The sequence below is a fragment of the Talaromyces rugulosus genome, chromosome III (assembly GCF_013368755.1).
Source record: "Talaromyces rugulosus chromosome III, complete sequence".
NCBI lineage: Eukaryota > Fungi > Ascomycota > Eurotiomycetes > Eurotiales > Trichocomaceae > Talaromyces > Talaromyces rugulosus.
In genome coordinates this window covers 4,783,198-4,807,769 of record NC_049563.1, presented here as the reverse complement: position 1 = coordinate 4,807,769, position 24,572 = coordinate 4,783,198, and the positions used below count along the sequence as shown (strand labels likewise).

Below are 24,572 nucleotides of genomic sequence, written 5' to 3'. Positions count from 1 at the left end.
CGCGTGTCTCAGTGATATTTGTTCTTGTTGCTGTCCGCATAATCACATACACCCTTGATAATAACACAAGGTAGGTTATCCCGGACTCCGGCTCCCTCCATTCCGAAGCCGATGACCCCTTCTACTTCTGCAAGTTTATCACGGTGTTTCCCGGATTTCATCACAGTATCAGCGCATGCGATGGGCCCAATGTGGACGATGGGGTTGATAGTGTCTTCGTGAAGTCTGTTGCGATAGATGATTTTTCCTGTTTCCTGAGTGTCGTTTGCATTATCATAAGAATCCTCATACAGAATGTCGTGTTCAGAGCCAGGGTAGCCCCAGGAGGATTTTTGTGTCTGAAGAGTCTGTAGATGGTGATTTATGCGCTCGAGAAATTTATTGCTCAAATAATTTGTTTTGAGACTCGAGAGAACGGCTCTAATCTCACGATTTGGTCTTCCCAGTGTAGTGTTCGCATCGTGCTTTCGCTGGAATCCATCTGGATACTGTCTCCCAAAGTCGTATTCAACCACGCTGTCACTGATAATGACATCTCCGAGAACAATTTCAGAGCCATGCGTGGAAAAGGGCACAGCACCGCAAATTCCGACGAGGAGAGCGAGTTGGATCCCTGGGTAGCTCATGCGCAGATTCGACGCGACCCCTGCGGCGCTTCCTTTGCCCATACCGGGCATGTAACATAAAACTACATTATGCTTGCCAATCCTGCAATTGGAGTAAACATTAGCATCTCCAACAGGTTTGCTGTAGGCGTGATTGTGGTTGTCATCATAGGTTTCATCACACAAGGCTCTCACTGCGTCAGCCTCGTGTGGGAGCGCGCAAAGAATAGCAACCTCAAACTCCCCGCACGTTGTCGGGCGCATAGTTGGTTTCAATAGAAAAGCCTGCAAACGAAAGAAAGCGTAGGGTATTCACCAAGAACAAAATCTAGAGAGTACGTTATGAAAATAGCAAGAATAAGAAACATAAACATGAGGGTATCCCGATGTCAGCCTCGTAGCCTCGTTGGCAGATCCATGCCTCTTCTGGCTAGACTTTCCGCTGCCATCACCTACTACAAGATAGAACTAGCCTTGGATATCCAGTGCTTCACATAGCACTGGCATTATTATTTATTGAAGTACAAAGACCCTTCAGTAGTACAATGAGGACGATTATCTTATCGTTATCGATAACACTATCCTATCTTATCTTATCTTATCGGGAGGCTGGGGTGGGTCTCCCGTTCCTCGTGGCAACCAGCAGCCAATCAGCATGCGTACAGGGACGGCAGGGCCCAGCCACCGCTTAAAAAAGTCGTGGCTGGTGTCAACAGGGCATCCATAAATGCCTGACTGCGTGCTGGCCTGCCTGTCAATTTCTTTCCTCCTACACACATTCTTCATCTGAATTCTGCTGTACAGCCTCTGCATACTTGTACAGACTTGGATCTCTCTCTCTCTCTTTGCACATTGCCAAATTGTGCTACAATTGCATTCATTCCTCGATAAGCTAAGATAAGCTTCTGCGGGGAGATATTCACGTCAATCTATCATCTTTGTCTCTCGGTGAGTGATTGCTTGGTCAACTCAGTTGGAGATCGATCCATGGCTAACAAATACAAGGAACAGAAAAACCTTATCAACCTCCTTCCGAAAAAGAAACAAACAGACCGCCATCATGGTCAAACAAAACGTCGCTATTGCGCTCATCATCATCATCCTCTTCATCGTGCTCGCCCTCGTCGGTTTCGGCATCTACGCGCTCCAGAATCACGCCGTGTTCTTCTCGCGAAAACGGCAAGTAGATGAAGAAGAAGGGGACGATTAATGACTACCGGCACACCGGTTGACGTATATATGAGGCGGTCGACACTTGATACATACATATCCTCAGACGTGACGATGGAGAGACGATATACCCTACTGTTTGGATTGATGACATATGATTGATGCATTTCGGGCGGCGAACTTATTTTGTTTGTTTTAATAATTGTTTGTATTTCGGGGTTTCGGGTTAGACGGGTTCATGTACGAGTAAAAATATGGTCATCAGCCTCGCTGGATGGACCAAAAATCATGACGAATTTCAAGGAACATATTTGAATTGAGTTTCTATAAGATTTATTATTAAGCTTGGCCTAAGGTTATCAAAGTCCTGGTTCTGGAAGGGCCGGTGAGCAGAGCTCCACCATCCATGTGCATCGCTATCATGTTTCCTGTTTGCTATGCGTTTGCGTTTGCGTTTGATGATGTGATCTGAGTTGGGCGCCGCTGTCCTTTGTTGTCGCCATTGCCGCCATTTCCCGTTTAATGTCGATGATTAGAAATTCCCCCCCTTTTTGAAAGACCGCGGTCAGAGTTGTTGCCCTAATGGTCGATAGCGAGGCAGCACGTGTTCTTCGCTTGTCCTCTTGCCCGCCATAAATCGCATTGTGTCTTCTACTTCTTCTCTCACATCTTCTCTCCAAAACTGACCCCTGGCACGAGTCTTTTTGCTGCAAGACATCAAAATGTTGCGACTTGTTAGGGGTGCCTCGTTGGGCCCCGTCACGAAGGGCCGAGCACCACTTTCTCGCATCCCACTGTATGTGTCTTAGTCTTGGTAGTCGAGGCTAGCGACTGATACTGACATCCACGGCAATAGCGTCCGCTCCTCGTCAACCATATCCCTAACCGAAGACCTTAGAATGTATACCGACGAGTCCGCTATCAGATCCGAGTCCACCTCTTCTGCATGGCTTGCCCAGAAGATGGGCATCTGCGTTGAGAAAGCCAAGATGTGCACGCCATGCCCGTACCCAACGACCTATGTTCCTGACGTGGGCCATTTGACGAGGGAAGAATACGCCGAACTTGTGCTGCATTTCCAAGACAAGCTGATTGCTTCCTGGGAGAAGGTTTGGTTTGGCCTGTACCAGGTCCACGACGGCAAGGGACCGACCCATGCCAGCCAGCTGCGAAAACTATACATGGGGGCTGGCATGGCCGAGCTGCTGAATACTCGGAATCCCATGTCTGACGAGCATCAAGATGAAACCACCATCGGTTTACAAAGCCTTCTCTCCAATGCCCTGTTTGATAATCGCGAAAAACAACCAGTCATCGAGACACTCCAGCTTTATGATGGCGTCGCCTTGGATAATTTACAGTATATAACCAGCTTGTTGAAGGAGTACGAAGAGCAGGTCGAGGCTCTCTCAAGTCTGCACCAGTTCCTGCGCCAACATCAAGTTGACGGCCTTCCGACCAAGAATCACCAGGCATTTATCTCGTGCGAATTCCGTAAACGCGCAGGTCCCATAGCTCGAACACTGTGCAGTCTCGATGCACAGATGCAGGTCTTGCAGATGGACATGGAAAACGAGGCGCGCAAAATTCACGGCAGTCTTCATGGGGTCAACACCATGCTTGTCAGGGATCAGGTTTTGCGATGACTATTGAAAACTTCTTCTTTTGTGCCCCTCGTTGTACTTTATTTTCTTGTATTTTTCTTTGGACTTTTACTATTATACGCCGATACGATAGATTTTAGATCCAAAGACAAGATTTTGATACCATCCAAGCACTTGACGGTAGTGGAGTGACAATACCAGTACCAGCACCACCAACACGAACCATGCAGATGCCAAGATATCCAAATGCATATAAATATCCTATTAATAATATAAAAACATACCGGATGCAGCGCTTCCGAATCCGAAGCCCAAGATCCGAACCGAGAGATTGCTGATGCAGGCATGATATCATCACCTTGATATCCTCCGCGATCTACAAATGCCTTTTGTAGGAAAATGGCATTTTAGTGTCGTATCAGAGTTTTACCGAATGATGTTATCAAAATAAAAATAAATACATGTGATTTTATAGTGTGTTTGTCTCTATATACATCGAAATAAATCGAGCTGTATACAATTTCGTCATACCCGGAAGCTCCGGATTGACATTTTGTAGTTGTAGCTCTGTAAGTCAAACTTATGGCAGCGAGAATTAATAAAATCTCAGATGAAAACTTATCCAATCTTAAATAATCATAATGCATAACTTTTACTACGACTCCGACAGTAAATGCGCGTGTTTGTCGATCTGATACTCGCTGTCGCCGTGACGTCATGAGACATCTTTTTTTGGTTCTCGATCGCAGATGCGATTGAGAGAAACAAGTTTGGGACCGTTCAAAGGCCCTGATGATCCTAGACTTAGAAATTCTGTGTATTAATAAGCGATTGATTATTATTATTTCTATAATTGCCATGTAGCCGTTGCCAGTTTTCCTCTGCAATTTGTTCATATATCCGTTTATTGAACCTTATCTTCTGATATAGAAAGAAGGTAATAGCCTACGACAACTTGCTTTAGCCATCATTATGGCTACGGCTTCCCCACAGGAGCCCAATGAGCATAGCTCGGGCTCGAGCGAAACCAAGTCGCCCACAGGCTTTTCTCCAATTCGCACAGGAACCTACACCACAGAAGACCCTGAAAAGCAAGAGACAAATCCCGAAAACACTGACCAAACCATCTCTAACACTCTCCTCCGACAACTCTCAACAAGATCCGGCATCTCCGGAGAAAAGAACGAAGAATGGGCCGAGATCCAGCGGCTGATGTCGCGCATGTTTGGCCGTCAGAGACAGGCACAGTCAGAGGAGGAAAAGACGAGGCATGTTGGTGTTATTTGGAAGAATCTTACTGTAAAAGGTGTTGGACTTGGTGCTGCTCTTCAGCCGTCTGTGGGAGATGTCTTTCTTGGGCTGCCTCGGCTGTTGAAGGGGTTGCTTTCTCGAGGTAGAAAAGGGGCGGGCAAGAGTGCTCCTGTCAAGACAATCTTGAATGATTTTACCGTAAGTGATGTTCTCCCCTGTCATTATTCCCGCCTCTAACTTCTTTTTTCCAGGGTTGTGTACGCCCGGGAGAGATGCTGCTTGTTCTTGGTCGACCAGGGTCAGGGTGCTCAACATTCCTGAAAACCATTGGCAACCAAAGAGCCGGGTATGAAAGTATCGAAGGCGATGTGTCCTATGGCGGAACAGATCCCACGACCATGGCGAAAAATTATAGATCAGAAGGTCAGTCCCTTGACAGTTTCTTATGAAAAATATCAAAATACTGACTATCCACGCAGTATCATACAACCCCGAAGATGATCTGCATTACGCTACCCTGACAGTAAAACAAACCCTCATGTTTGCTCTCCAAACTCGAACTCCCGGGAAAGAATCTCGCAATGAAGGAGAGAGCAGAGAAGAGTATCAAAAGACTTTTCTCAGTGCGATAGCGAAACTGTTCTGGATAGAACACACAATGGACACAAAAGTGGGCGATGCATTGATACACGGGATTTCTGGCGGCGAGAAGAAGCGTGTCTCTATTGCTGAAGCTATGATCACCAAAGCAAGCACACAGTGCTGGGATAATTCGACCAGAGGCCTGGATGCGAGCACCGCCTTGGAGTATGTCCAGAGTCTGCGGAGTCTGACAGATATGGCACATGTTTCAACCTTGGTTGCGCTATATCAGGCGGCAGAAAGCCTATACGATTTGTTTGACAAAGTTGTGTTGATTGAAGAAGGCCGATGCGCCTACTTCGGTCGAACAGTGGATGCTAAAGCCTACTTTGAGAATCTGGGTTTTGAATGCCCTCCGCGCTGGACAACCCCCGACTTTTTGACATCCGTTAGTGATCCACATGCTAGACGAGTAAAGTCGGGCTGGGAAGATAGAATTCCGCGTACAGCAGAAGAGTTTGAAAGTGCCTATCTCAACAGCGATGAGCGGGCCTTGGCTGTCAAGGATGTCGAGGATTTCAAAAAGGAGCTGGATAAGCAACAACTTGATCGCGAAGCTGCTCGCAAAAAAATCAAACAGAGGAACTTCACCCTTTCATTTCAGAAACAGGTCCTTGCGCTTACAAAGCGCCAATTTCTAGTGATGACTGGAGACAAACAGTCTCTTTATGGAAAATGGTGTATGCTTTTGTTCCAGGCCCTGATTGTTGGAAGTTTGTTTTATAATCTTCAACCAAACAGGTATGTTCTCCTCATTAGGACAAAAGTGGAATATATGCTGATATGAATATCTATAACATAGTACTGGTGTCTTCCCCAGAGGAGGAGTCATGTTCTTCATGCTCCTTTTCAATTCCCTACTTGCCCTTGCTGAGCTCACCGCGACGTTTTCAAGTCGGCCAATTTTGATGAAACATAAAAGCTTGTGAGGACCCCCAAAAGGATCAAATTTCGGAACAAGTGCTAATCTCTGTAGCTCATTCTACCGTCCGTCTGCTTATGCCCTAGCCCAGGTTGTCGTCGATATGCCTCTGGTCCTTTTTCAAGTAGTATTATTTGATATAGTGGTCTACTTGTACGTTCTTCTGAAAAGAAGAGTCAATATTCAACATTGAATCAGTCGACTAACACACTAAAGCATGGCAAACCTATCACGAACAGCTTCGCAATTCTTCATCAGTCTTTTGTTTTTGTTCATTCTCACTATGACACTATATTCGTTTTTTCGAGCAGTGGGGGCCCTCTGTCCCTCGCTCGATGTTGGTACGTAAACAAGACTCACATCAACTGATATGGACATAGCTAATAATATTCCAGCCACTCGAGTCACTGGTGTTGCGTTACAAGCATTAATCGTCTACACTGGTATGCATTATCACGATAATAACTCTGACAATTCCTGACAGCCGCCATTTAGGATACTTAATTCCCCCATGGAAAATGCACCCATGGCTCAAATGGCTAATATGGATTAACCCTGTCCAGTACGCATTTGAAGCGTTAATGGGAAACGAATTCCACCACCTCAATATCGAATGCACCCCTCCATATCTGGTCCCCGAAGGCCCTAATGCCACCCCACAGCATCAAAGTTGCTTAATCCAGGGGAGCGAACCGGGGCAAACAATCGTGAGGGGCTCAAATTATATTCAAACGGCGTACACATACTCACGGTCTCATATGTGGCGCAATTTCGGTATCATTATTGCCTGGTTCCTTTTCTTTGTGACTTTGACAATGATAGGAATGGAGATGCAAAGACCTAATAAGGGAGGCAGTTCTGTGACTATCTTTCTGAGAGGTCAGGCTCCCAAGGGTGTAGACGATGCTCTGAAAAATAAGACATCTCCGGGGGACGAAGAAGCTGGCGATCAGACCAATCGTAGTGCACAAAACACGGAAAACGAACCCGACGCCTCGGAAAATCAGGTGGAAGGTATTGCTCAAAATACTGCCATATTCACGTGGCAGAATGTGAACTATGATATTCCTGTCAAAGGGGGTCAGAAGCGGCTTCTGGATGACGTCCAAGGCTACGTCAAGCCTGGTCGTCTCACGGCAATGATGGGGGCTTCTGGTGCTGGGTGAGTTTACACCACAATGCCATGGGCAAAATTTGATGCTAATTCAGATAGAAAAACAACACTTCTCAATGTACTTGCTCAGAGAGTCAACGTCGGAGTTGTCAAGGGTGATTTTTTAATAAACGGCCGGTAAGTAATCCCCTATTCCCGAGTTTGGTATAATATCTCACAATGAAACAGAACTTTGCCAAAAAGCTTCCAGCGGGCCACGGGATTCGCAGAGCAAGTGGACGTTCACGAACCCACTGCAACAGTCCGCGAATGCCTGAGATTCTCAGCAAAACTCCGACAGCCTCGAGAGATCCCTCTAAAGGAAAAGTACGATTACTGTGAGAAAGTCATTGATCTCTTGGAAATGCGATCGCTTGCCGGCGCAACAGTTGGTTCTGGCGGATCCGGATTGAACCAAGAGCAGCGAAAGCGTCTTACAATCGCCGTCGAACTCGCTAGTAAGCCCGAGTTGCTTCTTTTCCTTGACGAACCGACATCCGGACTAGACTCGCTTGCTGCGTACAATATCGTGCGGTTCCTTCGTCGTCTTGCAGACGCGGGACAAGCTGTTTTGTGCACAATTCACCAGCCGTCGGCTGTATTGTTTGAAAAATTTGATGACCTCGTATTGCTAAAGAGTGGTGGCCGGGTTGTCTATCATGGAGAGCTCGGCGCAGATAGTCGAACTTTGCTAAACTATTTTGAAAGGAACGGAGGCAAGCAGTGCCCCAATGATGCCAACCCTGCAGAGGTATATTTCAGTTTCCCCTATCTCATAAAACTACAGTTTTGCTTACGATATGATCAGTACATGTTGGAAGTCATCGGGGCCGGGAATCCAGATTATAAAGGCAAAGACTGGGGAGATGTTTGGGCTAAGTCTGAAGAAAACAAACATCGTACTGAAGAAATCCAAGAAATCGTTAACTCACGTCGCAACCAAAAGACCGGCGAAGAAACAAAAGATGATAGAGAATATGCGATGCCAGTTTGGACTCAGATCTTGGTTACTACCAAACGCTCGTTCGTTACCTATTGGCGTTCCCCTGAATATATTATCGTGGGTTTCTCCTTCATCAATTCAGTCCTACAGCCCGGAGGGAAAACCTAACAGTGTGATGCAGGGAAAATTCATGCTACACATATTTACCGGTCTTTTTAATACATTTACATTTTGGAAGCTAGGGCACAGCTACATCGACATGCAATCACGATTGTTTTCCGTTTTCATGACCCTCACCATCTGCCCTCCACTTATCCAGCAACTTCAACCTCGATTCTTACATTTCCGAAATATGTATGAGTCGCGTGAGGGCAAGGCAAAAATATACTCTTGGACTGCATTTGTAACGAGTGCTATTCTCCCCGAAATCCCGTACTCGATCGTCGCGGGTTCTATATACTTCAACTGTTGGTACTGGGGAGTTGGATTTCCTCGCGACTCGTTCACGGCTGGTTTCACATATATCCTCGTACTTCTCTTTGAGCTCTTCTACATTGGCTTCGGACAATTCATCGCTGCGCTATCTCCCAATGAGCTATTCGCATCGCTACTTGTTCCTGCATTTTTCACTTTTGTGGTATCGTTTTGCGGCGTTGTGGTGCCTTATATGGCGCTTCCTTCGTTCTGGAGATCGTGGATGTACTGGCTCACCCCGTTCAAATATCTGCTCGAGGCATATCTGGGCGTCGTGGTGCATAAACAATCTGTTCAGTGCATTGGTCGTGAGGAGGCCAAGTTCAGTCCACCGCCGGGAATGACCTGTCAAGGTTATGCCGGCGCATTTGCCGCGCAGTCTGGCGGCTATGTCCAGGATTCTGGCAATGGGATGTGTTCATTCTGCCAGTACTCAACCGGCGATCAATTTGTGAGTGCTCATTCCAATTCAATCCCCCTTGCCGTATATGGATATAAAGCTAACTGAGGTGTCCTACCTAGGCCGAGGGCTTTAATGTATCCTATTCGAACAAGTGGCGGAATTTCGTATGTTGTCCCTATCAAGTATTTGCTATGTAAAAGTTTACTATGCTAATCACTACGTCTATCTAGGGAATATTCTGGGCATATATAGGGTTTAATTTTGCAGCCGTGTTCTTCCTCTCGTGGCTATATCTTCATGGTACTCAACATATTAAGGCTCTTGTTAGTACTCGCAAGTCGAGGAAAGCAAAATTAGAGCAATCTGAGAGCGAGGAAAAGCTCAGTCATGGGAATCAGTGAATAGGTTGCCTATGGAATTCTATCTTCAGATTTTTTATGGGTTTTCTTTTGCTTTATCCTTTTCCTTGAAAGGCTTTATTTGGCTGGGCTTTATATTTTAATGATAATTTACACACTGTAGTGTATGCACATTGTAATCTGAATCCGAGATGTCTACTTGACCAGTATAAATGCTCTAGCAATGTTTATTCCATCCATGAGTCATTGATCTATTAATACTCAATCAACTTTTTCGATTCCTAATTCTTCAAAAATAGATTTATTATGCTCTCCAACGTCAGGAACTGGTTTCAGCTCATGAGCATCAGAGGATCCAGGCGGGAACAAAGCAGGCACAGCGCCGTTAGGTGTGTTAACTTCGGTCCACCGCTCCCGGGCTTTCAGCTGCGGGTGTTCCCAGACGTCGTTCATAGAGTTGACATTTGCATTTGCAATCTTGGATTTTTCCAACAGATTGATAGCCTCATCCGCAGTGAGAGTCGAAAACGACTCGTGAATAATGTCTCTGAGAGCATCCCGGTTTTGAGTTCGAAGCGAATTGTTTACAAATCTCGGGTCTGTTGTAACTTCGGGTTTTCGTAGAACCTTTTCGCAGAAATTGGCCCATTCACGCTCGTTCTGGATTCCTAGCATTACTTGTCGATTATCCCCTGTGCTGAAGAGTCCGTAGGGATAGATTGCGGCGTGCGAGGCGCCGGCTCGCGCAGGGCCTGGAGCATTTCCATAGGTATAATAGAGCGGGAAACCCATCCATTCTACCATACATTCAAGCATGGAAATATCGATCTTCCGGCCAAGGCCGTCTTTGGCACGCTGCATGAGCGCTGTCAAGATATTAGAGTAGGCATACATGCCCGCTGAGATGTCAGCAATGGATATGCCGACTTTTGCTGGTTCATCTTTGCTCCCAGTCACCGAGAGCATTCCGGCCTCGCTTTGAATGAGCAGATCATATGCTTTTTTATCCCGGTAAGGACCATTCTCGCCATACCCCGAGATATTGCAAACTATCAACCCCGGAATTTTCTCCTTCAGCGCCTCGTGAGACAATCCCAACCGAGTCGCGGCCCCCGGAGCTAGGTTTTGCACGAGAACGTCAGCGCGCGAGAGCAAACGCATCAGAACTTGATGATCTGCCGAGTTTTTCAAATCTAGTGCGAGCGACTCCTTAGATCTATTGACCCAGACAAAATGTGATGCCAGCCCGTTGACACGCGTATCGTAGTTGCGAGCAAAATCGCCGACAACCGGACGTTCTACTTTGATGACCCTGGCTCCCTGATCAGCCAGGTGTCGGGTACAAAATGGCGCTGCTATTGCTTGCTCGAGACTGACCACTGTGATGCCTTCTAGTGGGCGATTGGCCTTTTGAGTGTTGATATCCTTTGTCGTAGTGGCGATTGTGCGGCATATCTGTCTTGAATATCTTGTATATGCATGGTGATGCTGGAGTGTAAAGCGTCGAGCGGTGAGGGGTCGAAAGATGATGCCTTTCATCGCCGCGTTTCTTTGAGACGGTTTTTGTCAATGATAGCAGCGGAAAAGTATGTGAGTACTCTTTCTATTTACAAACGATGAATCACATCGACTAGACCAAGTCAATGCGGAGTTGGAGTAACGCTTCGGCATTGCTCGGTCTTTCGACATGCTGATAGTAATACGTATCACCGACTATTCGGCTATATAACAGCATTAATTGTGGGGTTACTCCGCATTTACTTTAAAAACCGGCACCGTTGATCTAATTGGAGGAACAGCCATCGGGTCGAAAGCCGAACGGGATCGCGCAGTTTAATCGGCTTTATGCTTGCTTATGTGAACCACCATCAAATGCACCCTTGATCGTCCAAGCCGCAGATAGCTTTTAATAAACAGCTCTCCAAACATATGAGCATGTCTTGTTGCAGTCAGTAACAAGTTTGAATGCAGCTTCGTATGACTTCAAAATGGCCACCTCCCGCGGTGCAGGCTTCTTGGTCAAGCACGTTTCAAGATCCACAATTACAACTTCGCGATGGGCAATAGCACAATGCGTACAACAAAAGCCATGGAATAACACCACATTGTATCGCTCGCGCTTCTCAACATCCAGTCACCGGCAAATAATGGACCTGGCTGGATTTACTGAGGAACAATTAACTGTACGTGAAGCGGTCTCACAGATCTGCTCCAATTTCCCGTCGACGTACTGGCAGGAATGCGATCAGCATGAAAAAGATCCAAAGGAATTTCACGCGGCTTTGGCAAAGGATGGCTGGCTTGGAATTGCGCTCCCGGAAGAGCTCGGCGGGTCTGGGTTAGGTACAAGAGCAGCGCCTTTTTAAAAATAATATGAAGTAGGGCTAAAGTCTTTATCCAGGAATTTCCGAGGCAACAATGATGATGCAAACGATCACTCAGTCCGGTGCAGGCATGGCAGGTGCCCAGTCAATTCACGCGAATGTCTACGCAACCCAGCCATTGGCAAAATTTGGCACCAAGGAACAGGTCGAAAGGACCATCCCAAATATCATCAGCGGCAAGTGGCGGACATGTTTTGGCGTCACCGAGCCTAATACCGGTCTTGATACGCTCCGGTTGACAACCACAGCGACAAAATCCAAAGACGGCAACTCGTATCTTGTTTCTGGTCAGAAGATCTGGATTACTTGTGCACAAGTAGCATCAGTCATGATCTTGTTGGCTCGCACGACTCCCTTGGATGAAACTAAGAAGCCTAATGAAGGCCTCTCTATGTTTGCTATTGACTTGGATCGTAGTCGCCCCGGCTTGGAGTTGAAGAAAATCAAAAAGATGGGAGGCCGCGCCGTTGACGCAAATGAAGTTTTCTTCGACAACTATGAAATACCTGCCGGTTCTCTGATTGGGAAAGAAAGCGATGGTTTCAAGGTGATTCTTCACGGTATGAATGCCGAACGGTGTCTATTAGCAGGAGAAGCTCTCGGACTCGGATATGTCGCTCTAGAAAGGGCTTCGCAGTATGCTCAAGAGCGAAACGTTTTTGGGCGGCCCATTGGCAAGAACCAGGCCATTGCCCACCCTCTTGCCGACGCTTATATGAGACTTGAAGCAGCCAAGCTGGCGACATATCACGCTGCTCGGATGTATGATGCCTCCAAAACAGATAGCTCGATCTCCTTCCAGGCTGTCGGGACTGCTTGTAACAGTGCCAAGTACCTCGCTGCTGAGGCTGCATACACTGCCTGCGAGCGTGCCGTTATGACACATGGGGGCATGGGCTATGCTGTGGAGTATGATGTCGAAAGATGGTTACGAGAATGTTTTGTGCCGCGCATTGCTCCTGTTAGCCGTGAAATGATCCTGAACTACATCAGTGAGAAGGTGCTACAGCTACCTAGAAGCTACTAACAAGCTGGAAAAATGGATGGGCCATGTCCTTATTTCACATGTACTAGGAAAGGCACCAGTTGACATAACATTTGAATGCTTCGGTATCCGTTTTGTTTGCAACCGAGATGATATAATTAGATCATACATATACTATCCAATTAAGTACCGTATAGCGCCACCGACTCAGAGTCTCGTTGCTACTTATCTTTATAAAATATTTACTAGACAAACTAATAATAAAGGGAAGATTACCAGAAAGTTTCCCGGGTTGATTATGCATGGTTACACATCAATGTATCCGTATCCCGCCTCCCACTAGTTCCGTATTACTAACCTATGAAAATGTGAGAACTATAAAAACAGTGATTTCTTGGTTAAGGAATTTAATAGCCAGCGAAAGTATTGGTTCTCATAGTCAAAAGTCCTCTCATTACAAGGAGAAGCTCGTTGATCCATCATGTCCAAAGGAAGCGTCTTTCTGATCGGCCCCGGTTTCATCGGGGGAGAAATCCTGTCGAACCTGCTCAAAGATGGTTACAACAATATCACTGTTCTAGTTCGTCGTGAGTCGGTCGCAGCTTCGTTCCACCAACTGGGCATCACCACGGCACTAGGTACATTGGAAGACTCAGCTGTTATCCAAAAGCAAACTACGCTACATGACATTATCATTCACTCTGCAACTGCAGATCACCTTCCATCTGTTCAAGCGGTTTTAACCGGAATTTCTGGCCGAGCGGCGAGCGGATTAAGCACTATCTATATCCATACTAGCGGTGCGAGTCTACTCAGTGACACCGCCACAGGTGAACATGGAAGCGACGTTGTTTATGACGACGAAAATCCTGCCATGATAGATGCACTTCCAGAAACTGCCGATCATCGCCTAATAGACTTGGCCATCGTGAGCGCGAGAACCAAACTCGGGGATAAAGCAAAATTGGCCATCATGATTCCTCCGCTCATCTATGGCGTGAGCAATCGAGACCGGAGACTTTCGATTCAGCTTCCAGCAATCGTCAGATACTCGCTTAAACACGGCTATGCTGGTCAGATCGGCAAAGGTCTCTCCGTTTGGAATCAAATTCACGTTGCTGATCTGGCAAGAGGCTACATGACATTGCTGCATTGGATGGAGCAGACCAGCGCTAATAATGTTAATACAAATCCATACTGGTTCTGTGAGAATGGCGAGGAGCTCTCTTGGGGAGAATGCTCGGCCGAAATAGGGCGCGCTCTTTACCAGGCTAGTCGCATCAAGGACCCAGAGCCAAAGACAATACCACCTGAGAACTATGGTGATCTTTTTGGAGGGGGTTCCGGAAGTGTGATTGGCTCCAATTCCAGAAGCAGAGCAAATCGCCTTCGAGGTTTAGGATGGAAGCCTCGAGAGAAGAAAACCTTGCAGTCCTTGGTGGAGGATGAAATCCCAATTCTACTGAAGGAAACCGGAGAGTGGCAGGGCTACATGCACGAAATTGCTTCTCGCGGTAGCAAGTAATTATAGGAGGATACTGTAGATCGGTTATTCGTTATTTTCTCAAAAATTGCATCTAAAATAACTGGTGTCCGTAATTAAATAAGAGAAATGTAGTATCTAACTCTGAAAAGTACCTAGCTAATGTTGCTTTAGCAGGACGCCCCAAGTTAACCCGTTACTAGAAGCACTCCTTAATCCAATGATCACTAGGGCCAACGGTTTCGGGCAGCTGCCGTTCAATTTCACGTTTACACATATCCCCCCACCAGGTACTTTTAGGACTGTGGAATTGTCTGCTTCCCCGATGAAAATACTGGTTCTAGAAGCAATGACTCACTGAACTCTAGGAGGACGGTGTTGACTATGTATTGGTCTTCGCTTCTTAATGGTATGCTATCTCTCTCCTGAGTTGGTATCCATTATTATTATGCACGGTGATCTCGTAGTAGAAGCCGACTCTGGTTGAACTGGGATTAGCGAAATTGCACAGTCAACACTAACTTCGGAGGATTAGCAATTGGACAATGAAATGGCAATGTTAGTCGCATGGTGGATAGCGAGGTTCTGCACAGCGCCACATTCTCTTTCCTCAAATCAGTAATTCAATTTTAAATACCGCGCTATTCGTCAACTAAATTATGCCCTAATGCACCGCGCCCTACAAGAAAACACAACTAACGGTGGGCCCAACCAACACCAGCAGTGATTTTAAATAGCATTTCTAAGCCTTGGTCGGTCGCTATCATGCTGCGGCGCTGCCTAACAACAAAGAGGAGGAAGATCGTTACTACATTTATAGCTCTAGCGCAAACAAGGATTCAAATGAGCAGCTGATTCTCGGAATTTATTTTGCAAATGGAACTCCTTGGATTTTCCATGTCCGCATATACAACACACCAGATTTACACACCCGTACAAACATCACTTCACAACTCCTCGAGGACATGGCACCGAACATATGGTATCTATGGTTGCTCTTCGTCGTACAGGTCTACAGCGAATACTACTTCCTCAACCCTCCGAATCAAAACATTCATCCATCCACCAATCCCGTATATACCATCGGCGACACCCTAGATATCAAGTGGGGATCAACAACGGACAGCGAGTCCATGTCACTTGACCTACTTCTATATCAAGGCGGTGGAACTAGCGATGGGTTTTATATCTTTCGTGAGCTTTTACTGTTTTCAATTACCCACATGCTATAGCTAACAAAGGTTTTAGGAAACAAGGCCGGTAGGTGGTCATACAATTGGACCATCGAAATCCGTAACCTAAATCTCACCAAGTCCAACCAGTTCTGGATGGAGTTCCCCTCTGCTGGGGAGTATTCATCAGGGACTGAGGAGAACACGTATACCCTTGCTTTCAACTTGACGGAACCTCCCACCACAACCTCTGTGTCGATAGCAACCCCAACCTACGTGCCGTCATCGCCAATTTCAACGTCAACCACTGCTTTAAGTACACCGACACCGACCTCATCGCCTAGTACAGAGGCTTCCCAATCTTCACACGGTCTATCGACGGGTGCGAAGGCTGGAATTGGTGTCGCTGTCCCAGTTGCCGTCGTTGCTGCCTTTGCGGCTGGCATATTGTATTCACGGCGAAAACAAAAGAATCCTACTGTCGAGCCGATGGAGAAACAACCTGCACGGGATTCGCTGGTAAACATGTATGAACATAATCCGTCATATACTTCCGCTCCTCTCAATGAGCTTGCGGACACATCGCTAAAGTTACCCTCTGAGCCAGTTGAGATGCCTGCACTCTCCAAATAATACTTAATATATATGGAGCCGATAGTGTCATACAGAAAAAGTTAGGATTATAAAATAGTAATTTTAAACAATATAAGTTGTGCATCAATGATCTATAAAAATGCGATATCATTAAGCAGAATTGAGACCAAATTCAGTTTCTTGATTTCAATCCAGTTGAAGTATATTCATTAAAAACACCATCATTAATATTAATTTTTCTTGATATTTATTCAATATTAAAATTTCAGGGGGTGATAACTCTATCCGTCAACTACATAACCTCCCACCCTGGTTATGGATTACAGTTAGCCATTCCCTATATTTTTCGCCGTAAAAATCCGCCACGGGATACATTTAATAATAAATATTTTTTCTGGACATGTTGACGCCTGGCGATATCATTTAAGAGGCATGGCTACACACTGGGGCCACCAATTTGCATAGGCTATATGCTTGTAGAAAAATAAGGCCAGGGACCAATCAAGGGGCATATTCATTCTCCAATACATGCACAGACCGGTTATACGGGGAAAACCAGGCTGGTTACGGTTGAGCTCTGGGGAATTATGCGGGGTACATGTATGAGTAAAATATGGGACCTGAGCACTGCACCGGAGGAGACCCCGAATTTATTATAAATAAGTATTCGTTACTTCTGTGTTTAGCCACCGCTTCAGTGTTTCCTTCTGCAATCTGATCCCGTTGCCTGAGGTTCTCATGCGGAACTTCGTCTCGCAAACATGACAACCATGCCGAACGAAGAAGCAATTGAGCTTCCGAAACCGGAGAATAGCCATTTAGAGGTAATACGGCAAGATCAATCACTATTTGAAATCCCAGACCATATAGACAAGATTTTGGACCGCAAGTTCGACCGCCATATCGTTCCTTGGCTCTTCGGCATATGGTGTGTTGGCTCTCCAGCTGGGATAGATCATCGTCAAGAACTGACTTCTTTGGGATCTCTACAGGCTATTCGCGTTTATCGATAGAAGTAATATTGGGAACGCAAAGATCGATGGTCTTATCGAGGACCTGGGTCTGGACGGCAACAAGTTCAACATTGCCCTCGTCGTTTTCTATATTCCTTACATCTTGGTTGACGTGCCCAGCAATTGGGCTGTCAAACACGTCCGTGCAGGGATTTTCCTTCCCGGTTTGATTACTGCTTGGGGTCTAACCAGCACCTTTCTGGGCTTTACAAAGTCATTTTCCGGTCTGGTAGTCGCCCGTTTAGCCCTTGGACTCTGCGAAGGCGGCTTACTGGGAGGCATGGTTGTATACTTGGCCATGTTCTACCGCCGTCATCAAATGCTTTATCGTATCGGTTTGTTTTACTGTGCTGCTCCATTGAGTGGTGCATTTGGTGGGCTTTTAGCAACTGGCTTGGCTAAAATCGAACATGGCGGCTATAACAACTGGCCTTGGATCTTTTTCAGTGAGTGCTTAACTGCTAAGCTGCAGTAATTCCATTATTAATATAATTTTCATAGTTGAGGGAATTATTACAACGATTTTTGGCATTATTTGCTTCTTTACAATGCCTCATACTCCTGCAGAGGCCAAGTTTCTGACCGAGGATGAAAGAGCTGTGGCGCTGCAGCGCATGATTCAAGATTCCCATGGTGCCACTAATGTCGAGAACGTCAATGAAGAACATTTCAATTGGCACTGGGTACGCATGGCCATGCTCTCTCCGCAGACTTGGCTTTCCTCCTTTTCTTGGTTTTTTCTCTTGATTCCGCTCTATGTAAGTTGGACCTTTAGCACTCTGTCTTTCTCAAAACAAAGATAAAGAATAGTTGAGAGGAATTACTTACTAACGAGAGAAATATAGAGCTACTCCCTCTTCTTGCCGTCTATTATCTCGGGAATGGGGTACAAATCGACCACAGCTCAATTGTTCACAGTGCCACCAAACATTGCAGCTTTTATCCTAGTCCTTCTGACATCTACCCTCTCGGATAAGATTAAGGCGCGAGGTCCAATTATGGTTGTATGTTGTATCCTGGCCATGGCTGGGTATACTATGCTTCTTGCCTCCAAGGCGAACAGTGTTCGTTATGGAGGTACATTTCTAGTTGCTATTGGAGTATACCCGGGCTCTCCCATGATCATGGTACGTTTGACAACAAATGTAAACCTAAAAATTAAAAGTGTTTCCAACTGACGTCGTTATTTTTCTTTCTAGGGATGGTTATCCAACAATTTGGCGCCTCATTATGTTCGGGCAACAGGCATTGGGTTTCAGATTGCCTTTGCTAACTGTTCCGCATTTATTGCTACATTTATTTATCTATCACAAGATGCGTAAGATCTTAGTCTTTCAATATTTAAATATTAAGAGCCAGTTCATTGACTAACATTGCGACCAGACCTGACTACACGTTGGGACACTCTGTGAGTTTGGGCTCTCTCGTGCTCTGCGTCATCACCGTCATTCTACAAATCTTCTATTGTCGATGGGAGAACAAACAGCGAGAAAATGGTTTGCGAGATCACCGGCTCGGCGAAGGAAGTGAGCATTGGCTGGGCCATAAACATCCTGCATTTCGGTATACGATCTAGGATCATGGATCTAGTATAAAGCGGCATTGGTCAATTGTTGACATGTGAATCGATATTATACTTATGTGGGCCATATTTCAAGTCGATGATGATTTGGACGCTACATATTGAGACTAGATGTGCAGGATTTGATATATTAATACGCTATACACTATAGATTACATATATACAGCCGTTACAATAGATAATATAGCATATATCGCCCTAAGTTTAAGTACATGACCTGGTAGTTCTTAATATTGAAGTTCAAAAGGCAACCGTACTGGCCAATGTCTCACTTAAATCGTATGTAGAAGAACTTTGCAATGTGTGTCATATTAATTGATTAAGTTCTCAAGTATTACCGAGTTTAAAGCTTTCTCATATAGCCGTTTCGGCTAGATGGTGAATCAACAACCAGAGTCCTAGTTACGGTTCAATCGTTCGGATTTAGTGTTGATGTCATTCACATAATATATCGGCTAACTAATAAATCCAAGTTTAGAACATGCTCTTGCGATATGTCAAATTTACGTCATTCCCATCAGGGTAAATTCACTTTATTACTAAAACGGGTAAGAGAGCTACAACAAGTAATCACGGGTACTGATTTTCTTTGAACGGCGTATTTTCGTAGAGAATATAATAAATAACTTATTCGTCGCCATAAATCTACTACTTTTCGAAGTTTTCGATTGAGATCAATACTAGTACATTCATTCCTTTCCAGAACGATAATAAATCATATACATTTCTCGAGGAAATCCAGGTTAGCATAAAGTTGCGCATCCCAAAGAAAACCGAGGTCGCTATTCGCAGGGTTATTCTCATCACCCTCCCAATTCATCCGTACGAAATTCCAATATTGATCCTCCGGAGGTCCAGGCGCATCTGCAGTCGATGATGGGAATGACATCGGGTTTTCCTGGGGCGTGATTTGAGTTGCATTCTGAGGCACTGTAGGGCCTCCACTTTCTGTGAGCATGTCTGGATGTCGTGCAGACGAGGCGATAGAAGCCTTTCCGAACCCCTGGCGTTCGGTGTCGGCAGCGAGTAGGATTCTAGCAGTGGAATCATCTAGGTATTGAAAGAAGAAGTCGAGAACAAGGTTGTTAACTCGCCAATACTTTTGGATCTCATTCAGCCCTAGCAAGCATATTTGAGCACGGTTTTCTGCTAATCGCTTATTTACACCGTCGGTTGTTCGGATGTTGATGACATGTATACAGAGCGCTGCAAATAACCCGGTGATACTACATAAAAAGGTATTCATTAGTAGAATTTTGAAAAACACGGAAGTGGAATACTTACAGATGCATTTGGCCGTATTGGATGGTTTGCTGTGAAAGCATATCCTCTGCAATCCTGCTGATTTGGTTTGCGGCAGCAGTGGCAGCTTGCTTGTCTCGATCGTCTTGAGCTCTCTGATTCCGCAGAAAGCCATTTCGATGAATCAAGATCCGTAGGTGACTAGGGTCTGTTAAAATTCGTTCTTTTAAATAGCAATGAGAAAAAGGGAAAGCAAGCCAACCTGTATGACAAGTGTAGTAAGCTGGACCACACAGAGACATTTCCTTCACTAGCCCCTGGGCGCATACCAACTGGTAAGGTGTCTTTCCATTCTTCCAATTCTTGTTTAACTGTCTCTAAATCTTCTGTCGTGGTTGCATATTGGCGCTTCGGCGCAAACTGAATGTCAACCACCCTTCCGACTGTTTAAACTAATCAGTATTGGCGTTGGGAAAAAAGGCATATTTGAAAGATGCATACGCAGTCGAGCCATGTGCGTCATCTTCAAGACATAAACTACATGCTCAGGCTCACATCTACCAAAAGAAGATGCAATAGACCCATCATAGTCTTCCTCTAGATCGCCAGCTGTGAGCGGCTCGATATCGCAGTCTTCATCTCTGATCCGCCGTGGTAAGCCAAGCGACGAAGACGATTGTAGCTCACGAACCTATGGCCTGTCAGCTTGCTGCGATTCAAACAATAGTATCAAGAAATAGTACATATATGGACCACCAGATTCTTCGACGCAGCCGCGCTGTTCGATTGTTTCGCGTCGTAAAGCGTGTCCTAAGGTTGCACTTGAGCGTGTTTGCAATGGAACAGTAAGAATCTCTACTTACGATCGATGGAGACCGCACAACTGCGCTTCAGTAATTGCTACTCCTAGCCAATAGCGAACATCTCGAGCTGTACTCCGACTGCCTCGCCAAAAACTCATAAGGAATAAAGCTTGTAGTGTTGTGATGTTATCTTGCTCCCAATCGGCTTCGAAAAGTAATTTTGCCCGATTATACAATAAAGATTTGGCTTCGGAACGATCCTTGAATCCCATTAACAATACAGATCGCTCATCGGAATAGTTGGTGCCAATGAACAGTAAAGCTTGTAGTAAGAGTGGCGAAATATCCCTTGTGTTAATTCGGTGAGCAACCTCGGCTCGGTCAAGAATGGGAAAACAGGGATGAAACCAAGCAAAATAAGCTCTGATTGCCGGGAGGCAGTTTTCAGGTTCTGGAAAATTGAAGGCGCCATTCTGTCGCAAGTAGTTTTCTCGGGTTGGTTCAACATAGTCGCATGTTGTGTTCTCCATGTGTCCGCGCGGAGTGGTTGACAAAGGATAAGACAGTCGCTGTTTGTTTGCAAAATCTGCATTACCAGCTGGATCGCTCCCAGAAGGTGGTCCAGTCACGTATGTAAGGAGATTTGACTCCCCAAAAAAGAACGTGTTCCCTCTCTCCGGGGTTGGGACGTGGTGGTTAGATGCGGACTCGGGATCCACGCTGGCACTGCTGCCAGTACCAGATGGTGAGGCCTGCACAATTTGCACTGAAGTTGAACTAGCATCAATATGGCCAGTGTTACTATCAGGTTCTGGCATGGATGTCCCTACGGACGCACGTTGCTCTCGTGACTTGCGTGGATATCTGCCCAAGATCTTGTCAGAACCACCAGTAAACAAACTATCAGGAGATACACTCTCACCGTCCGCGTCGCGAGGGAACAACCTCACACTTGCTTCCACTTGACTGACAGTTTGAGCATGGTTGCGTTTGAACGACATCGCATCTAACCCGGCGTGCATTGCATTCAGTGCATGCCCTCTTAGCTCTCTGCCTGGTGCTTGTTTTGGGCGGGGTTTTCGGCACCAGGGGGCTAGCTCGGTTGCGCATTGTCAATCCGAGCAATGCACCCTGATAGAAAAAATATATCCTGAAACTACCAAAAGTTTTGCGGTTAATCGATTATTCTTGCTCGGTTATCCAGTGTTCGGTAACTTGTATGGGCGGAGATGGGTTGAAGTGGGGAGAAGGTGTAACAATACGTGTATAGTAATTTTCAATCCAAGACGAACACGATGGTACGAGCCATTTTAAGGGTAAACAGATTTGGACTGAAAATCCCGCTCTTTGAGAGCATCAATTCAAGATTTGAAACGCTCGTCATATATCGATTTTCCGTTATTCAATGCAGACTGCCAAAAACCGCGAGTCCCTGTGCATTTAATGTCCGTCACAAATAATCGTGGTTGCGGTAATGCGCGTACGCAAATTCCTAGGGAAAAGCGGAGCTCGCGCTTGGCATCCATAGGCCCGTTCTATGCGCTCTCGAGGCTAATTGATGACGCCAGGGTAATCCAGCATAATACAGCATCACTTTGTATGGGCGATTTCTGGTTATGCTGAGGCGACTATCTCCCTCGAGTCATTGCCATAGAGTATGCATTGAGCTATGAAATCGACGCAGCAAGGGAGGAGGAGGCTGGCCTATCAGAGACGGCACAGCGGGTCACGTGAGTACGAATCAAGCTTGAAGCATCGCCGGTTCTCCTCAGCTCCCAATTTTGAACTTTGAACGCCGTCAACACCGAGGCCTCGCAGAGCATCCGAGCAGAAAACCACCGCTGAAGAAGCATCATCGGCGTGGCCTAGTACCGCAGTGCAGGTCATTGTCTCTTCTCGGTGCGCCTGCTAATCACCCACTCACCCCTGCCTGTATATTCGACCATGCACCTCTGCGGCTTGCTCCAGCTTTGACTATCCAACACCACCCCTGCCCTAGACTTCAAGCGCGTATCGCCTCGATAGCCTCACAGACCATGATTGAAGCAGAGAAGGAAACGAACAGTCCCGAGGAGTCCACTGCCGGAGACGATGCCGGCCACTCCAAGGGATCCATGTCCAAGGATAAGGAATGCCAATACTGCCACCAGGCCTTCACGTCCTCGTCGCTAGGACGCCACCTTGACCAATACCTCTTCAAGAAAAAGCCTGATGGAATCCACGACGTCGACGAAATCCGCCGCATTCGCAGTGGCATCACCCGACGCCAGGCGCGCACGTCAAGCAAGCACGACAGCCCGGAGGTTGGTGGAAAAGGTTACGACTCGACAGGAGGCAGCGCTCATGACCCAGTCGCACGGCCACGAGAAGGCCCCAGGTTTTTATTCAACACTCCAACCTGGCATTCAACTGGAGTAATAAACAATATCCCCGACCACAGTTCGCAAGATGCGACCGTTGCCTCGCGCCCACCACCCTTTCAGTCACGAGCAGTCTCGAATGGACCGGTGGACTCGACCATTCGTGCAGCGACATCAAAAGACGCAGACACGATCAGAGCACTGGAGCTTGCTTTGCGCGAGGTCTTGGACAATATCAAAGCCGCAACGTGAGTCTGGCCTTTGTTTTATTCTGACAATCTCGCGCGACAGAATGCTAATTCTTATCTGTCTCTACAGAGCAACAACCAGCTCCCGGCTATCGCCATTTGAATTCGACGTGCAAGCTCAGACTTACCCCTCCCTTGTGCTTAAGATGCTTCCCTCCCCTCCTACACTATTTTCGTCGCACCCGTTTCCGACTACCGCATCCTTCCCTCTTGAGCCACCTGGCGTGGGCCAGGTTGAAGTTGTTCGGCATGCTCTCCGAACCCAAATTGAACAGTGGCGCAACGAACAATTATCTGTATCTTCTACAACCATGGCTGGTCCTCGCGGCAGCAGCACCTTCCAAGACCCATCCCTGATCAATAGGACAGCTCAACAGCACGAAGAAATGAGTTCGCGACATCTAGACCTTGCCTACCAAAATTGGATGATTCTTCCAACAGACGTGAAAAGTGATTCTTGGCGCTTGGAAATTGCCAGAGCATTTTCGCGTGAGCTAGAGAAGCGCAAAGAGGCTGAAACACAACTTGCTAGATTCCAACAAGAAGCCAACCAGCTCCGAGCCCAAGTGGAAAGGCTAGGCTCTTGCCAGTGGCCCCGCGAGTTCGCACTATTTCCGCCAGACATGCTTCCCCTATCGCGAGACGCTGCTCGTGAGCTAGGTGCGCGGAATAGTGAGAGTGTCGGGCCTAGTGCTTCGAGATGGGACTACGATCAACTTCTTGCCAAATGGAAACGGGTTGTGTTCCATGACAAAAGTATGGGACGAATTGGACTGGGAACGTTTGGAGAAAACGACGAGCCCACGTCAGATTCGACATATCGCTCTCGGGGCAATGCATTGAGCCCCGAAAGTAACACTGCTAGTTCCAGCTTCGCACAGGTGCCACCCAATTCAAGCGGCACCTCTGGTCAACAAACGACCACTTACGGCTCTTATGATGCTCATCAAGTAAAAAGACAACGGCTAATGAACGGAGTCGGAAAGGATTCTCATGGCATCTCGGACAGCAAAGGTTACAGAGGTAGTCCACAAAACACAAATGGAAATCCTACGACATGGAGTCCCAACTCTGTACAGTCCTTGTTGTCAAATAACCCAGCGCCACCTACGTCCGCTCCTACTCATCGCTACGGGGGTTCTTGAAGCTTCCGTTCTAAATATTTCTATTTCACCAGCGA

The 24,572-nt window shown here is 46.4% G+C and overlaps 10 protein-coding genes across 10 annotated transcripts; 7 read left to right on the top strand and 3 right to left on the bottom strand.

The window, feature by feature from the left end:
* Positions 1–8: 8 nt before the first annotated feature.
* On the bottom strand, positions 9–869 carry TRUGW13939_06441 (uncharacterized protein; the record flags this gene model as incomplete). The annotated part of the gene is made up of 1 exon (XM_035489594.1): positions 9–869. One exon carries the CDS (start codon positions 867–869, stop codon positions 9–11), a length of 861 nt encoding a protein of 286 aa, XP_035345487.1.
* Positions 870–2,497: 1,628 nt separating this feature from the next.
* On the top strand, positions 2,498–3,421 carry TRUGW13939_06440 (uncharacterized protein; the record flags this gene model as incomplete). Its single annotated transcript, XM_035489593.1, has 2 exons — positions 2,498–2,571; positions 2,632–3,421. 2 exons carry the CDS (start codon positions 2,498–2,500, stop codon positions 3,419–3,421), a joined length of 864 nt encoding a protein of 287 aa, XP_035345486.1.
* A 930-nt stretch (positions 3,422–4,351) lies between these two features.
* TRUGW13939_06439 (uncharacterized protein) lies at positions 4,352–9,568 on the top strand (the record flags this gene model as incomplete). The annotated part of the gene is made up of 14 exons (XM_035489592.1): positions 4,352–4,828; positions 4,882–5,053; positions 5,110–6,013; positions 6,075–6,197; positions 6,249–6,347; positions 6,411–6,535; positions 6,590–6,637; positions 6,690–7,356; positions 7,408–7,485; positions 7,537–8,098; positions 8,156–8,407; positions 8,472–9,215; positions 9,287–9,331; positions 9,398–9,568. The coding sequence occupies 14 exons, from the start codon at positions 4,352–4,354 to the stop codon at positions 9,566–9,568; spliced, it is 4,467 nt and encodes a 1,488-aa protein (XP_035345485.1).
* A 219-nt stretch (positions 9,569–9,787) lies between these two features.
* TRUGW13939_06438 (uncharacterized protein) lies at positions 9,788–11,065 on the bottom strand (the record flags this gene model as incomplete). The annotated part of the gene is made up of 1 exon (XM_035489591.1): positions 9,788–11,065. One exon carries the CDS (start codon positions 11,063–11,065, stop codon positions 9,788–9,790), a length of 1,278 nt encoding a protein of 425 aa, XP_035345484.1.
* A 449-nt stretch (positions 11,066–11,514) lies between these two features.
* Positions 11,515–12,937, top strand: TRUGW13939_06437 (uncharacterized protein; the record flags this gene model as incomplete). The annotated part of the gene is made up of 2 exons (XM_035489590.1): positions 11,515–11,869; positions 11,928–12,937. The coding sequence occupies 2 exons, from the start codon at positions 11,515–11,517 to the stop codon at positions 12,935–12,937; spliced, it is 1,365 nt and encodes a 454-aa protein (XP_035345483.1).
* Positions 12,938–13,376: 439 nt separating this feature from the next.
* TRUGW13939_06436 (uncharacterized protein) lies at positions 13,377–14,420 on the top strand (the record flags this gene model as incomplete). The annotated part of the gene is made up of 1 exon (XM_035489589.1): positions 13,377–14,420. The coding sequence occupies one exon, from the start codon at positions 13,377–13,379 to the stop codon at positions 14,418–14,420; it is 1,044 nt and encodes a 347-aa protein (XP_035345482.1).
* Positions 14,421–14,928: 508 nt separating this feature from the next.
* On the top strand, positions 14,929–16,183 carry TRUGW13939_06435 (uncharacterized protein; the record flags this gene model as incomplete). The annotated part of the gene is made up of 3 exons (XM_035489588.1): positions 14,929–14,936; positions 15,199–15,572; positions 15,627–16,183. The coding sequence occupies 3 exons, from the start codon at positions 14,929–14,931 to the stop codon at positions 16,181–16,183; spliced, it is 939 nt and encodes a 312-aa protein (XP_035345481.1).
* A 731-nt stretch (positions 16,184–16,914) lies between these two features.
* Positions 16,915–18,733, top strand: TRUGW13939_06434 (uncharacterized protein; the record flags this gene model as incomplete). Its single annotated transcript, XM_035489587.1, has 6 exons — positions 16,915–17,072; positions 17,137–17,603; positions 17,659–17,915; positions 18,003–18,284; positions 18,357–18,475; positions 18,541–18,733. The coding sequence occupies 6 exons, from the start codon at positions 16,915–16,917 to the stop codon at positions 18,731–18,733; spliced, it is 1,476 nt and encodes a 491-aa protein (XP_035345480.1).
* A 721-nt stretch (positions 18,734–19,454) lies between these two features.
* TRUGW13939_06433 (uncharacterized protein) lies at positions 19,455–21,785 on the bottom strand (the record flags this gene model as incomplete). The annotated part of the gene is made up of 6 exons (XM_035489586.1): positions 19,455–19,965; positions 20,024–20,182; positions 20,244–20,424; positions 20,483–20,672; positions 20,725–20,791; positions 20,845–21,785. The coding sequence occupies 6 exons, from the start codon at positions 21,783–21,785 to the stop codon at positions 19,455–19,457; spliced, it is 2,049 nt and encodes a 682-aa protein (XP_035345479.1).
* Positions 21,786–22,820: 1,035 nt separating this feature from the next.
* Positions 22,821–24,537, top strand: TRUGW13939_06432 (uncharacterized protein; the record flags this gene model as incomplete). The annotated part of the gene is made up of 2 exons (XM_035489585.1): positions 22,821–23,392; positions 23,463–24,537. The coding sequence occupies 2 exons, from the start codon at positions 22,821–22,823 to the stop codon at positions 24,535–24,537; spliced, it is 1,647 nt and encodes a 548-aa protein (XP_035345478.1).
* Positions 24,538–24,572: the final 35 nt, after the last annotated feature.